Here is a 17290-nt window from a genome sequence, read left to right on the forward strand (position 1 = left end):
CAGGAGGTTGATGGAATCGGGTGAAAGGTTTTGTAGGGGGCCTAAGGTTCTGAGGATTCCTTGAAGCTCCGCCTGGACATCAGGAATGGGATTGCCTTGGCAAACTTTGTAAGTAGTGTTGTCTGAAAGCTGACGCAGTCCCTCAGCCACATACTCCCCACGATCAAGTACCACAGTTGTGGAACCCTTGTCCGCCGGAAGAATGACGATGGATCGGTCAGCCTTCAGATCACGGATAGCCTGGGCTTCAGCAGTGGTGATGTTGGGAGTAGGATTAAGGTTTTTTAAGAAGGATTGAGAGGCAAGGCTGGAAGTCAGAAATTCCTGGAAGGTTAGGAGAGGGTGATTTTGAGGAAGAGGAGGTGGGTCCCGCTGTGACGGAGGACGGAACTGTTCCAGGCATGGTTCAATTTGGATAGTGTCTTGGGGAATTGGATCATTAGGAGTAGGATTAGGATCATTTTTCTTCGTGGCAAAGTGATATTTCCAGCAGAGAGTACGGGTGTAGGACAGTAAATCTTTGACGAGGGCTGTTTGGTTAAATCTGGGAGTGGGGCTGAAGGTGAGGCCTTTGGATAGGACAGAGGTTTCGGATTGGGAGAGAGGTTTGGAGGAAAGGTTAACTACTGAATTGGGGTGTTGTGGTTCCAGATTGCGTTGATTGGAATTTTGAGGTTTTGGAGGGAGTGGAGCTGGAAGTGGGAGATTGAGTAGATGGGAGAGACTGGGTTTGTGTGCAATGAGAGGAGGTTGAGGTTTGCTGGAAAGGTTGTGAAGGGTGAGTGAGTTGCCTTTCCGGAGGTGGGAAACCAGGAGATTGGATAGTTTTTTAAGGTGGAGGGTGGCATGCTGTTCTAATTTGCGGTTGGCCTGTAGGAGGATGCTCTGAACAACAGGTGTGGATGTGGGAGAGGAAAGATTGAGGATTTTTATAAAGGATAGGAGTTGATGGGCGTGTTGATTGGCTGAGTGGATGTGTAGGTGAAGGATTAGGTGGGTGAGGGCAATGGATTGTTTGGTTTGGAACTGGTATAGGGACTGATGGAAAGAAGGGTTGCAGCCAGAGATGGGAACTTTAAGTGTGAGGCCTTTGGGGGTGATGCCAAATGTCAGACAAGCCTGAGAAAATAAAATATGGGAGTGTAATCTGGCTAGGGCGAAGGCATGTTTGCGGAGGGAATGTAAATAAAACTTAATGGGGTCGTTGTGAAGGTGTTGTGAGGGTGACATGGTACTAGAAGGTGGAAAGTGGAACACGAGGCTGAAATGAAAATGAAAATAAATATGAAAAAATATATGGGGAGAGATAAAGGTAAAATTAGAGAGCAAATGGAGATCTAACCAACCCTTTTTCGCCTTTTTTCACACCAGATCTCCATTTGCTCTCTAATTTTACCTTTATCTCTCCCCATATATTTTTTCATATTTATTTTCATTTTCATTTCAGCCTCGTGTTCCACTTTCCACCTTCTAGTACCATGTCACCCTCACAACACCTTCACAACGACCCCATTAAGTTTTATTTACATTCCCTCCGCAAACATGCCTTCGCCCTAGCCAGATTACACTCCCATATTTTATTTTCTCAGGCTTGTCTGACATTTGGCATCACCCCCAAAGGCCTCACACTTAAAGTTCCCATCTCTGGCTGCAACCCTTCTTTCCATCAGTCCCTATACCAGTTCCAAACCAAACAATCCATTGCCCTCACCCACCTAATCCTTCACCTACACATCCACTCAGCCAATCAACACGCCCATCAACTCCTATCCTTTATAAAAATCCTCAATCTTTCCTCTCCCACATCCACACCTGTTGTTCAGAGCATCCTCCTACAGGCCAACCGCAAATTAGAACAGCATGCCACCCTCCACCTTAAAAAACTATCCAATCTCCTGGTTTCCCACCTCCGGAAAGGCAACTCACTCACCCTTCACAACCTTTCCAGCAAACCTCAACCTCCTCTCATTGCACACAAACCCAGTCTCTCCCATCTACTCAATCTCCCACTTCCAGCTCCACTCCCTCCAAAACCTCAAAATTCCAATCAACGCAATCTGGAACCACAACACCCCAATTCAGTAGTTAACCTTTCCTCCAAACCTCTCTCCCAATCCGAAACCTCTGTCCTATCCAAAGGCCTCACCTTCAGCCCCACTCCCAGATTTAACCAAACAGCCCTCGTCAAAGATTTACTGTCCTACACCCGTACTCTCTGCTGGAAATATCACTTTGCCACGAAGAAAAATGATCCTAATCCTACTCCTAATGATCCAATTCCCCAAGACACTATCCAAATTGAACCATGCCTGGAACAGTTCCGTCCTCCGTCACAGCGGGACCCACCTCCTCTTCCTCAAAATCACCCTCTCCTAACCTTCCAGGAATTTCTGACTTCCAGCCTTGCCTCTCAATCCTTCTTAAAAAACCTTAATCCTACTCCCAACATCACCACTGCTGAAGCCCAGGCTATCCGTGATCTGAAGGCTGACCGATCCATCGTCATTCTTCCGGCGGACAAGGGTTCCACAACTGTGGTACTTGATCGTGGGGAGTATGTGGCTGAGGGACTGCGTCAGCTTTCAGACAACACTACTTACAAAGTTTGCCAAGGCAATCCCATTCCTGATGTCCAGGCGGAGCTTCAAGGAATCCTCAGAACCTTAGGCCCCCTACAAAACCTTTCACCCGATTCCATCAACCTCCTGACCCCACCAACACCCCGCACCCCTACCTTCTACCTTCTTCCCAAAATTCACAAACCCAATCATCCCGGCCGTCCCATTGTAGCTGGTTACCAAGCCCCCACCGAACGCATCTCTGCCTACGTAGATCAACACCTTCAACCCATTACATGCAGTCTCCCATCCTTCATCAAAGACACCAACCACTTTCTCAAACGCCTGGAATCCCTACCCAGTCTGTTACCCCCGGAAACCATCCTTGTAACCATTGATGCCACTTCCTTATACACAAATATTCCGCATGTCCAGGGCCTCGCTGCGATGGAGCACTTCCTTTCACGCCGATCACCTGCCGCCCTACCTAAAACCTCTTTCCTCATTACCTTAGCCAGCTTCATCCTGACCCACAACTTCTTCACTTTTGAAGGCCAGACATACCAACAATTAAAGGGAACAGCCATGGGTACCAGGATGGCCCCCTCGTATGCCAACCTATTCATGGGTCGCTTAGAGGAAGCCTTCCTGGTTACCCAGGCCTGCCAACCCGAAGTTTGGTACAGATTTATTGATGACATTTTCGTGATCTGGACTCACAGTGAAGAAGAACTCCAGAATTTCCTCTCCAACCTTAACTCCTTTGGTTCCATCAGATTCACCTGGTCCTACTCCAAATCCCATGCCACTTTCCTTGACGTTGACCTCCACCTGTCCAATGGCCAGCTTCACACGTCCGTCCACATTAAACCCACCAACAAGCAACAGTACCTCCATTATGACAGCTGCCACCCATTCCACATCAAACGGTCCCTTCCCTACAGCCTTGGTCTTCGTGGCAAACGAATCTGCTCCAGTCCGGAATCCTTGAACCATTACACCAACAACCTGAAAACAGCTTTTGCATCCCGTAACTACCCTCCCGACCTGGTACAGAAGCAAATAACCAGAGCCACATCCTCATCTCCTCAAACCCGGAACCTTCCACAGAAGAACCCCAAAAGTGCCCCACTTGTGACGGGATACTTTCCGGGACTGGATCAGATTCTGAATGTGGCTCTCCAGCAGGGATACGACTTCCTCAAATCCTGCCCTGAAATGAGATCCATCCTTCATGAAATCCTCCCCACTCCACCAAGAGTGTCTTTCCGCCGTCCACCTAACCTTCGCAACCTCTTAGTTCATCCCTATGAAATCCCCAAACCACCTTCCCTACCCTCTGGCTCCTACCCCTGTAACCGCCCCCGGTGTAAAACCTGTCCCATGCACCCTCCCACCACCACCTATTCCAGTCCTGTAACCCGGAAGGTGTACACGATCAAAGGCAGAGCCACGTGTGAAAGCACCCACGTGATTTACCAACTGACCTGCCTACACTGTGAAGCGTTCTATGTGGGAATGACCAGCAACAAACTGTCCATTCGCATGAATGGACACAGGCAGACAGTGTTTGTTGGTAATGAGGATCACCCTGTGGCTAAACATGCCTTGGTGCACGGCCAGCACATCTTGGCACAGTGTTACACTGTCCGGGTTATCTGGATACTTCCCACTAACACCAACCTGTCAGAACTCCGGAGATGGGAACTTGCCCTTCAGCATATCCTTTCTTCTCGCTATCCGCCAGGCCTCAATCTCCGCTAATTTCTAATTTCAATTTGCCGCCGCTCATACCTCACCTGTCTTTCAACTTCATCTTTGCCTCTGTACATCTGCCCCGGCTGACATCTCTGCCCAAACTCTTTGCCTTTACAAATGTCTGCTTGTGTCTGTGTATGTGTGGATGGATATGTGTGTGTGTGCGAGTGTATACCTGTCCTTTTTTCCCTTTTTTCCCCCTAAGGTAAGTCTTTCCGCTCCCGGGATTGGAATGACTCCTTACCCTCTCCCTTAAAACCCATATCCTTTTGTCTTTCCTTCTCCTTCCCTCTTTCCTGACGAGGCAACCATTGGTTGCGAAAGCTAGAATTTTGTGTGTATGTTTGTGTTTGTTTGTGTGTCTATCGACCTGCCAGCGCTTTTGTTTGGTAAGTTTCATCATCTTTCTTTTTAGATATATTTTTCCCACGTGGAATGTTTCCCTCTATTATATATATATATATATATATATATATATATATATATATATATATACACACACACAAAAATCAGTTTGTTCTACTGAGACATTCATCAATGAACTAGAAGGAGTTGGCCACCAATAAATCCTCTAGGCTTCTGTTAAACTGAATTTCATTGGTTGGTAAGCTTTTTGTGGCTGCTGGAAATTTATTGAAAATATGTGTTCCTGAATACTGCACACCTTTTTGTACAAGAGTAAGTGACTTTAAATCCTTGTGAAGATTATTCTTATTTCTAGTACTGATTCCAGGAACTGAGATGTTAGTTTGAAAATGTGATATATTTTTAATGATAAATTTCATTCAGGAATAAATATATTGGGAAGCAGTAGTTAGTATCCCTAGTTCCCTAAACAGGCCTCTGCAGGATGTTCTTGAGTTTACACCACATATATCTCTTATTGCTTGTTTTTGTGCTCGGAAAGCTTTAGCTTGGCTTGATGAATTACCCCAAAAAATAATCCCATATGACATTATGGAGTGAAAGTAAGCATAGTATGCCAGCTTTTTCATTTTTATATCCCGTATGTCTGACAGAACAACACAGATTGCAGCTCATCAACTAACTTGTTTGACATTACAGCAGGGCTACTACTGCTTTGTATCCTGTCCTTTTATACATGTTACTTTCTTCACTGATGTGGAGAATGTCCTCTTTCTTTGTATGAACAGTCCTCGTAATTTTCAGCATCTTTTTGTAACACATCTCAAATGTTTCTATTTTTTTCTGATTTTCCCACTGTCTGTACAACACTGTGATCCAGCCATACATTCTCAGAAATTTCATCCCGAAATTAAGACTTGTGCTTGACACTAACAGACTTCTTTTGGTGAGGAGTGCTCCCTTCTCCAGTAATAGTCAGCTTCTTATATCCTGTTTGCTTTATCTGTCTTGCATTACTTTGCTTCTAAGGTAGCAAAATTCCTTAACTTTGTTTATTACATTGGCGCCATTTTTTACATTACATTAATCTCATTTTTGTTGCTCCTTAATATTACTGTCTTTTTTTAGTTCATTCTCAATCCATGTTCTCTGCTCTACAGACTGTTCATCCTATTCACCAGGTTCTGTAATTTTTCCTCACTTTCACAGAGGACAGTAGTGACATCAGCAAAATTTTATAATTTATGTCCTTTTACTATGAATTTTAACCCACTTGTGAACCTGGGTAAATACTACTGTTAAAATTGGTAGTATTTCATATAAGCATTTCTGTTAGTTGTTATTTCACACATTATGTAAGATTGTTTTATTCCACAAAAGTTCATCTCATTATTATTATTATTATTATTATTTCATTTTGAAACTGAGAACGGTAATAGTAGCTACTACTTTGTTTTGTCCATTCTGATAGACAGTTAATGAGGAATTTTGTAGACTACACGACCATGTCGGGTCAGTGTAATTCGAACCAATCAGCTTCATAATACTGATTGATACTACACCAAAGGGTTACACAATTATCTTGTTAGCTGCTATTCAGCTGTTACACCCCATGACACTGCACATACATGAACTATGCAAACACTTCCCTTCTCCAGACCAGCATGTAGCAGCTGCATATCAGATGCCATATCAGGCCCCTCAGTGAAAGGGTAGCATCAGTATCAAAGGAATGGGCAGGGAAGGGGCACAGCATCCAGAGCGGGGCATCTGGAGCTGGTCATCCGCATCAGTGGATGTTCTGCAGGTGGCTCCAGCGGTGGTAGTGCTTGCAACTGGCCTCTTGTTCAGTCAGGTTCTGATGTCTCTGTTGGGTAGTGGACAGTGATGCCTCTTGAAACATGTATATGGTCATTAACTTGCCATTCACAAGTATGTCCATTGGCTGCATGTTTCTCCATTACATGTGATATGGGCTACTGTACGGAGGTTGCAGGAGTGGTTTTACACCGTTGGTGTGTAGCATGTCATTCGAGGAGTATCCAGGTCCTGATGCATGTAACAAAGCAATGTGCCTGTGGAGGGTGGATCTGCGTGACATGGTCCCACGGACAACATAAGAAATCTGGCTGGTCTTTCGAGGAAGTTTGGAGTGTATCAGCATCAATGAATTCACCTTGCAGATGCAATGTCTCTCTATAGGTCAATTCCATGGCTGAAGAATTGATGTCAGGTTTATAAGTTGTTCGTAGGTCGAATAGTATAATATAATGTAATAATGGAATACATGATAATAAAATGTTGAAATGTGAGGCTTTTTAAAATGTATTGAATTAATGAGATTCATTTTTCGGCAGGAATGACAAACACAATAAGCTGAGCTATGCCTGGAAATAAGTTCGTGTTAGTTCATATTCTTTTGCATGGGTGAAGTAGTCTTTTTTTTTTTTTTTTTTCTCTGCTGTTGATTTGTGCTTATGCTTTTCTATAATGCTACGTCTGGTCACTGTGTCCACCTTCGAAGTCTTGACCGTGCTCCTATTGAGCTTATTGGATCGTCATAATTTTCCGAAGTACACAGGTGGGCTTCAGTTCTTGTTATTATAGTACTATTTGAAATAATAACTCACACAGCCTTTCTGTTAATAAAACAATACTGTATTCTTGTAAACGGTGCACATAGGAAATACATCTTCCTTACTTATTCATAGCGACCCCCAAAATGGCGGTCTACAATTACTCGCTAAAAAATGGCATGCTTCTCACTCGTTTGCTAGCTGAGTGCGAATCCTTCCTCCTACTACTGGTGCAAGAAAAACTCCTGTTGTGCTGTCCATGGTCAGTAGTGATATGCTGTGTGCAACCAAACCTTGTTAACCACACGATGTAAAGGTAGAGGCTAGCATTTCAGTTGTAATATTATCATTTTGCACTGCCTTTGGCCAGCCGGTAAAATGATCAATCTTTGTGAAAAGTCAGCATTGAGCATTCAATGGATCCCTCAACATCCAGATGTACATGGGTGAAACATTCTGTTGTATGTGGAAAGTCACCAATTGGGGCATGTACATGACAAGACACTTTACACCTTTGTATTGCAAACATACCATTATATGTTCTTCACAGTCCTTTTCCATGACTGGCCACACAAAATGTTGAAATATGAGTCAAAATGTGGGATATACTCCTTGGCACAAGTTCTGGATGCTGTTGAAAGGTTGCCTTCTGAATGCTGGTGGAAGAATTCCAATTCGGCCTAATATAAAACTGTATCATATGGTGCAATTAGTGTTCAATATTGCAAACTTTATAACTGAAATTTATCCTGTCCTCTACAGACACTAGTGCCACTTTATCTAGTTTCCTGAACATATAAATCCTTCTGCCCATTTTAATTCCTCTTTGTACTTTGGTAATCATTATTGCTACAACTGTTCTCTGTAAGTAGCTTCAATGTAGACATCCTCAAAGTGGTCAAGTCTGTTTGTTGCTATTATATCTAATATGTTTCCATCATGAGTAGGCTTATGAATGGTCTGTTGTAGGCACTTATCATAATTATCATAATCATCAGCATGACAATCTTAGCCTTCTGTAGAAGATTATTCCATTCTTTCCAGTGTACAGCCAAACTTCTCCGAGTCTGAATTACAGTTTTCCTTACATCATCTCTGGTACCTTACTCCCTTTGTAGCTTTGATCCTCCAACTCTCTTGGTTCCTGTAGGCACTGCATTGTAGTATACCTTTGTAATCAGTACGTCACTAGCTGTCAATACATGTCCTGCCCATTCCAGCCTTTTAATCTTAGTACAGCTGATGATGTCTGGTTCATTAATTAGATTATATAATTCATAGTTGATTCTTCTCCTCTAGACACCATATTCTCCCAAGAATTTGTCTCAAGATCTTTATTTCAAACATGCCAAGTAGCTTTTCTTTGAATTTTGTCAATGTAAGTACTTATCAGAGAAGGCATTTAATTAAGTTATGCAGGGTGTCTTGTCATGCTCATCGCTTTCAAAATTGTAATTTTCCCAATTGATTGTTGAATGATCAAAGTAACCTCTGATGATGGAATAGTGGTTGTAGAACTTAACTAATAGTGAACTAAGGGTTTATGTATAGTCTGGAGGTGATTCAGGGCACTGATGGAAGGATCTGATTGTAAATTTGTGCCCACTTTTGACACTGAATCGTTCCGAGAAAGTCTAATACACAGTTTCAGTTTACATCTTGAGGGATTTGAGCTTTTGTCTAATATGACAAATATGCCTCCTCCTTTTGCCATTAGCCTGTCATTTTGATATACACTTAGATTTTCCTCAAAAATCTCACTGATATAACTTTCAAATTTTAACCAGCTTCCTGTACCTGATAATATGTGAGCTCCACTACTGTTTAGGACCTCTTCAAACTCTGGCACTTTATTGTGAATGCTTTGGCAGTTAATTACTAGGATTTTAATTTGCTCATAATCAATAGGATTTTAATATTCTCCCCTTTAGGGGGATTTTGTTGGATCTTATACTGACATTTCTCCTGCAGCTATCATTGCCTAATCTATAAACCCTACTAGTGTGTACCCCATGCACAGTCAGCTAGCTGAGTTGCAGCTTCTGAAGTGTAGCAGACACCTGACCCATTTAGGGGGACCCTACAATTCTCAACTTTTTTACACAAGTCCTGGGTCACAGCCTAGCTCATCACAGAACCTTCAGACTCCCTGGTTCAGTCCTTCCACTCAACTCAGAACCATGGTTCTGTGATTAGTTCTGGGGTCAATGCTGCAAATTGTGAGCTTTGTTAAAACTCCATGAGCAAGACTGACCTTTTCAACCATATTTGCCAGTCACTGGAATGACTGAAGTATGATCTCAGAGCCTAGATGACCAGCATCATTTGTTCCAACATGCAGCACAGTCTGAAGTTGGTTGTATCCTCTTCCTTCATTGGCAGCCACAACAGCTTCTTCAACATATTGAATGTGGTGTCACCGCCAGACACCACACTTGCTAGGTGGTAGTTTTAAATCAGCCGCGGTCCATTAGTACATGTCGGACCCGCGTGTCGCCACTGTCAGGGATCGCAGACCGAGCGCCACCACAAGGCAGGTCTCGAGATACGGACTAGCACTCGGCCCAGTTGTACGACTTTGCTAGCGACTACATGGATGAAGCATTGCTCATTAGCCGAGCCAATAGTTACAATAGCCTTCAGCTAAGTCAATGGCTACGACCTAGCAAGGCGCCATTAGTAACATTGCATGTATCTAAAGAGTCTCACTTGTATCACCACAATCTCCAGATGTACCAAAAGGATGGATTAAAGTTAAGTATTCCAGAAGCTACGTACTTTTCTTTATAGCATTCATTACGTATCCTGTTTCAGACCTCACGCCATCCTGATTTAACTTAGCGCGTGCCTTTCGGCTTCCTCTCATTGTGTCTAGGCTGTCTTGTCTAGACACAACATTGAATGAGGTCCCCAGGCATACACACTGAGTGCACATGATATTCATTCCCATCCCTTGCTGCTATTTCTATAAGACATATCATTATTTACTGTACATTTAACTACCAGTGGTTAGTGGACTCCTCATGACACAGAGCAAATCAGGTTTTCCAATAGGTGAAATGAGACTCACTGGCTCAGTTTCAGTTTCAGTGGAAGACAGCACCTCAAACTTGTTGGTTTGTGGGGTGAGTGTAACACAGTGAGTTACACTGGTCCCTGTCTCTCCTGTACAGCCCTGCCAGTATATGCCATTCACAGTAAGGATATGAATAGTGATAGGTCTTGCACTTGCTATAGACGGACAGGATAACCAGGAAGATAATGGTACTTGAGTACATTTGTATTTCTAGTATACAACTCTTGAAAGTTGTTCCAACATACCCATTCACTGGGGTTCAGGCATTTCACAGTAGTCAGGACAATTTTCAGCTGGTAATGAATGTCAGCTAATTCATCCTGTGACAGAGAACAGCATTCACAGTGGGTGCCTTGTGGCTGGTGCAAAGTTTTAGAGAACAGAAAACAAGTAACTTAGAATAAGATTGCTGATTCTCTTTTAAGTCCTGGCTCTGTTCAGCTAAAAGTACTGCTAATTCTCTTTAGGAACAGGAGCAGTTAGTGCACAAAATGGTGTTTCTGTTAAATTAACAGAAAAATGTGGGATAAAAGTTACTAATTTCCTGAAACTTTTTTGAGTTTATCATCACTAACAAGCTCAAAAGTAGTGTTATTTTACAACAAATAAAGACAATATAGACCACTTATTGGAAGGGAAAATTAAATTTAACACAATGTGTTATAATATGTGTTACAGTGACCATAAATCACAAATGCCAGTTTGCTGCAAAATATGTTGTACACAACACATCTGAATATTCTTAAAAATATATGTCTTGGTCTTTAAATATGTCTGCTTGTGTCTGTATGTGTGGATGGATATGTGCGTGTGTATACCTGTCCTTTTTTCCCCCTAAGGTAAGTCTTTCCGCTCCCGGGATTGGAATGACTCCTTACCCTCTCCCTAAAAACCCACTTCCTTTCGTCTTCCCATCTCCTTCCCTCTTTCCTGATGAGGCAACAGTTTGTTGCGAAAGCTTGAATTTTGTGTGTATGTTTGTGTTTGTTTGTGTGTCTATCGACCTGCCAGCGCTTTTGTTCGGTAAGTCACCTCATCTTTGTTTTTATATATAAAAATATATGTTTATTCATGTTGATACACTGGAATACAGAATGAATGATTCTGTGAACGAAGTTACTACTGCTAAAATTGTTATGAGTTACTGAATTAAAAGAAAGGCCTGCAGTTTATTATGAATCTTTACAGTTGTCTTAAAGATTTAATTGAATCCTTTTAAATATCTGCCTAGTATATACTGACAAGGGAACCTCCCCATCGCACCCCCCTCAGATTTAGTTATAAGTTGGCACAGTGGATAGGCCTTGATAAACTGAACACAGATAAATTGAGAAAACAGGAAGAAGTTGTGTGGAACTGTGAAAAAATAAACAAAATATACAAACTGAGTAGTCCACGGGCTACATAAGTAACGTAGTGGACCGTGTGAGAATAGGAGCGCCATGGTCCCGTGGTAGCGTGAGCAGCTGCAGAACGAGAGGTCCTTGGTTCAAGTCTTCCCTCGACTGAAAATTTTACTTTCTTTATTTTTGCATAGTTATTATCTGTCCGTTCGTTCATTGACATCTCCGTTCACTGTAATAAGTTTAGTGTCTGTGTTTTGTGACCGCACCGCAAAACCGTGCGATTAATAGACAAAAGGACGTGCCTCTCCAATGGGAACAGAAAACATTTGATCGCAAGGTCATAGGTCAACCGATTCCTCCACAGGAAAACACATCTGATATATTCTATACGACAGTGATGACGGCATGTGCGTCACATGACAGGAATAAGTTGTCGACCCACCTAACTTGTACACTTGGCGAATGGGTAAAAAGATTCTTCTACCTTGCCCGATTTAGGTTTTCTTATGGATGTGATAATCACTCCCAAAAAAGTGATGAAAACATAAGAGTTTGTCACATAAACTAAAAATAAAAAATTAAACTTTTCATTCGATGGAAGATTTGAACCAAGGACCTTTCGTTCCGCAGCTGCTCACGTTACCACGAGACCACAGTGCTCTTGCCTTTCTCTTGTCCTTAATGTTGCCTATCTTGCCATGAACTATTCAGTTTGTATATTTTGCTTATTTTTTCACAGTTCCACACAACTTCTTCCTGTTTTCTCAATTGATCTGTGTTCAGTTTTTCAAGGCCTATCCACTGTGCCAACTTATAACTAAATCTGAGGGGGGTGCGATGGGGAGGTTCCCTTGTGAGTGTATTTATTGTCTCATAGGATATGCATTTTATTTATTTTTGTATTATCCTGATTGTTCTTCATGAAGATGAATGGATAATTCTGTTTATATCAATTACTGAGCAGAACTGGTGTTTAACCCTTGAGTGGGTGTGCCACTTTTTATAACATGAGCAGGTTTAATTAAACAAAGATAAATAACCTTCCATTACATGAACTATATCACTGTTTAATTAAACGATAATAAAATAAACGATTATAAAATAAACACTCTGATGCTGCGTACAAATGTTACCCCACAGTAATGACACACTTGAAGCATTAAATAGCACAGTTGTATCAGATCACAGCCAGCCATTTACTGAGTTGCTTATTATCTTGTAGGGAACTGCCTCATTGTGGAATTGTGCGGCTAACTCGGCATCTGGGTCATTTTCTTTCACGGATTGTGTACTTTTTCTCACCTAGCTTGCTATTTATTTTATATTACAGCTGTTCTCTGGATTTATAATGGCTTAACTGAGCATTGGATTAGTTGAAGCAACAACAAAATGGTATAATACATTGTTATTAGGGGATGGCCCAATTTATACACAGGTGCACCACTTGAGGGTTAAGCACCATTGACCGTGACTTTTACTACAGTAATAAATTCATTTCTTCCCAGGTTAAGTTGCAAGAAAAAGTGGCACACAGTGAAGAAACAGTCAATAAACATGATTCAGAAATACAGCTACTTGAAAAGGAAATAAACCAGCTGAAAGAAGAACTCAGAGATATAAAAGATAAGCAAGCAAAGAAAGCAAGAGAACCTGCCAGTGTCAGTTCTGAAGAAATGAAGGTACAACTTTTTTCTTTCTCTTTAAGTAACAATCAAGTGTAAAAAAATTGGATTAAGAACAATTAAAAGTGCAGCATTTCATGTAGTAACCCTTCTTTTGCAATTTTCTGTCCATTTTGTATTCCTCATCATTTGGTTTGAAGCCCTAGCAGTAGCTGTCTTTGTAGACAAAAATTACTGGATTTCCGGTCCTCCTTTCAAGCAAACAACAGTTATTTGGTTCTCTAAAATGTAAACATATTCTGGTGTCCCTGCCACATGAAGGCATGTCAGACGAGGAGTTGTTCACAGTCAAGAGTCGAAGTTATCTGCGACTCCATAGTGAGCAGCATGAGTGTCATGTACATTGGGCAGTGCGTCTAGAATCATAACTTTCCTTGTTCAGACACACAGTGTCCAGAATCAGTCATGTGCTACCGGTAACCTCATATTTATTTAGAGGGCCTATGCTCACTTACATTTCTCCTCTTTCTTCTGTGTTTGTCTCTGGCCACTCATTCGGATTCTCTACTTGCCAGTTAAGTTGACACTCAGTTCATGGGTACCAAGTGTCATGGAACACCATGCTCATTCTGAGCATTTATGAAATGCTGCCATCTTGACATGTGAGTCATTACTCATGTTTTAAGTAATAACTGTTCTAACAAAATTAAGCCTAAAACAGCTTTTGTTTATGTGGAATCCTGCCCACTCGTCTAATATAGTGTGCCTAGGAAGCTGTTTTCTCAGATGCTAGGCAACATACAAGCAAATCATATTAATGGAGTTTATTACAGTAATTGAATTGACGATACTTAACTTTGCCTTATACACTGAAGCGTCAGAAGCAATTGACGACATGCAAATAATCAATGTCCTTCGCTATATACAATTTCCATGCAAGTAAATAATATAAGGCACAAGTCCCAGCTAACAGTTAGGATGAAGAAGAGTGCATATTCTAGTGCCTGTCTTCTGGTGGAGCTTTTCTAGTGCCTTCTCTGCAGTTACGCTCCATGCTGATGTACCTTAACTAAGAAAAAAACAAAAGAAAGAAAAAAGAAAATCAAAGACAGAATAAGACAAGAAGAAATGAATAACGCAGTTACGAATTAGATGGAAAAAAATGTTTAAAAATATAATGAAAAAAGAGAAGGACTTGTGCGTTAACAGAGGTTAAGTCTAATAGGGTGTCAGGATGAAAGGAAAGGAAGTTCTCAACTCCAGAGTTTGAGGAAAGTAGTACTGGGTGGAAGGCCAGTATGGCCAGTATAGCCTGTATGGTGTAGCTGACAATGTGGTCAGGGAGTCATGTTGTAGAGCATGTTCAGCAACTGAGAAGTGTACAAAGTCTTGTTATTTAAATGTCTAAGCACAACATTGCATACTTATATGAAATGAAACAAGCATGTAAAGACAGTAGTAGAGAATGCCTGTCATTCACTTTGTTTTTTTGCAAGAAACTTAGCTCATCCATAAAGCAGGTGATGTACAGAACACTAGAGCAATCCATATATTAATACTGCTTGAGTGTGTGGGATTTTCTCCAGGTGATATTAAAGGAAGACATCAAAGCACTCACTGGCATGTTGTTGGATTTGTTAGCTGTAGGTTTGATCAACAAGCCAATATTATGGAGATATACTATTGAGAATATTCAGATAAATGACATTTGCATTTTACTACAGAACTATTCTGCTGCTGGCAATATACATTTCATTTAAAGACCATGAGGACAAGATAAGAGAAATTAGGACTTGTGCAGAGGCATGTACCAGGTGATCAAAAAGTCTGTATAAATTTGAAAACTTAATAAACCATAGAATAATGTAGATAGAGAGGTAAATATTGACACACATGCTTGGAATGACATGGGGTTTTATTAGAACAAAAAAAAAAAAAAAAAAAAAAAAAGGTTCACAAAATGTCCGACAGATGGCGCTGGACAGCAAAACGTCAGTGACTGCGCATGACAATTGTGTATAAAAGGAGCTGTAATGAGAGAGAGAATCAGATGCGCCAGCAGTCGCAGCATGTTGACGTTACCTTGAAAGGCGCTTTTAGTGAAGCTGTATTATCAGAATGGGGAACGTGCTAGTTCAGCATTATGATCCTATCGAACAGGTAAAGGTCCGTTGACAAATGCAGCTGTGGCGAGAATGATTTCGAAGTTCGAAGCCACGGGTTGTTTACACGATAGACCCCGTAGTGGCCGACTGAGCACAAGGCGTAATGCTGCTGAGACAGTTCAGGAAGGAATGGAGACTGTAGCAGGTTCGTCTATGCACGGGGAAGTCAGCGCTCGTGCAGTCGCACGTCGCACCGGCATTCCATGCACTACTGTTTGGTTGGCACTGAGGCGTACCCTCTGATGCTATCCATACAAAATCCATCGGTATCATGAACTGTTACCTGGCGATTTAATGAAGCAGAGGGCATTTGCGGTGTGGGTGTTTCAAAAGATGGCGGAAGGTGACGATTGGTTGAGTAACATATTGTGGACCGCCGAAGCTCATTTCATGCTCCGAGGGTCTGTCAACGCCCACAACTGCAGAATTTGGGCTGCCGAAAATCCTAGAACTGTCGTGGAAACTCCATTGCATGACGAGAAAGTCACGGTATGGGTTGGATTTACCACATCTACCGTTATCGGGCCTTTTTTCTTCGAGGAAATGCATGATTCTGGTTTTGTAACTGCTACCGTGGCAGGTGAGAGGTACACCGATATGTTACAGAATCGCATCATCCCCAGCCTGGCTGACAAACACCTGTTGGAACGTACGATGTTTATGCAGGATGGTGCTCCACCCCATATTGCTAGACACGTGAAAGATCTCTTGCGCACATCGTTTGGTGATGATTGTGTGCTCAGCCACCACTTTTGTCATGCTTGGCCTCTCAGGTCCCCAGACCTCAGTCCGTGCGATTATTGGCTTTGGGGTTACCTGAAGTCGCAAGTGTATCGTGATCAACCGACATCTCTAGGGATGCTGAAAGACAACACCCGACGCCAATGCCTCACCATAACTCCGGACATGCTTTACAGTGCTGTTCACAACATTATTCTTCAACTACAGCTACTGTTGAGTAATGATGGTGGACATATTGAGCATTTCCTGTAAAGAACATCATCTTTGCTTTGTCTTACTTTGTTATGATAATTATTGCTATTCTGATCAGATGAAGTGCCATCTGTCAGACATTTTTTGAACTTTTGTATTTTTTTGGTTCTAATAAAACCCAATGTCTTTCCAAGCATGTGTGTCAATTTGTACCTCTCTATCAACATTATTACATGATTTATTCAGTTTTCAAATTTATACTGACTTTTTGATCACCCGGTAGATAGTCATTTTTCTCTTGCACCATTTGCTAATGTAACTGGAAAGAAAATGAGTAGCAGTCATAAAGTGTATCCTCCACCATGCATCATGTGTTGGTTTGTGGAGTATACATAGGTACTGGGTGGCCCCAAGGTCAGCTGGTCTTTTATGCCCACTCATGCACTTAGCCAGTTTATTCATTGTCATTCCTATACAACTTGTTGTGCAGTGGACACAAGTTACTGAATAAATTATGTGTGATTTTCGTGGTGGCTCTGCCTTTGATATTGTTTGATTTACCATTGGTAGGACTGAAGTAGCTGGTATTTGGTGAGTTCATGGGATAGATTTCACAGTGGGGGCAATTGCAGTGGTAGGAACCTCTGGATATTTGGGGTTAGGCACTTGACATTTTCACTTCACATGTTCTTTTATGTATTAAAGATATTGATAATCTTTTTTCACCTACAATAAGTTTTCACAAAGTGCTCTCAAATCAATGGTTTGTGTATTTTCTTAGCTGTATTAATCATCAAGAAGAAAGTGTCAAGTGTGTTGTTTTTTTCAATTGAAGTATACAATTTTTTACTCAAGAATAACAGTTCTTACTGAGAAAAATTTAAGAGATA

At 41.6% G+C, this 17290-nt stretch overlaps 1 protein-coding gene across 1 annotated transcript in view; it reads left to right on the plus strand.

The window, feature by feature from the left end:
* Positions 1-17290, plus strand: part of LOC126413335 (myosin heavy chain, clone 203-like) — a 235317-nt gene that overhangs the window by 188810 nt on the left and 29217 nt on the right. The window contains exon 10 of the mRNA XM_050083246.1: positions 13186-13359. Coding sequence (XP_049939203.1) covers positions 13186-13359 — 174 coding nt within the window. The remainder of the gene's footprint in view (positions 1-13185; positions 13360-17290) is intronic.

Source organism: Schistocerca serialis, chromosome 7, assembly GCF_023864345.2.
Source record: "Schistocerca serialis cubense isolate TAMUIC-IGC-003099 chromosome 7, iqSchSeri2.2, whole genome shotgun sequence".
NCBI classification, from domain to species: Eukaryota; Metazoa; Arthropoda; class Insecta; order Orthoptera; family Acrididae; genus Schistocerca; species Schistocerca serialis.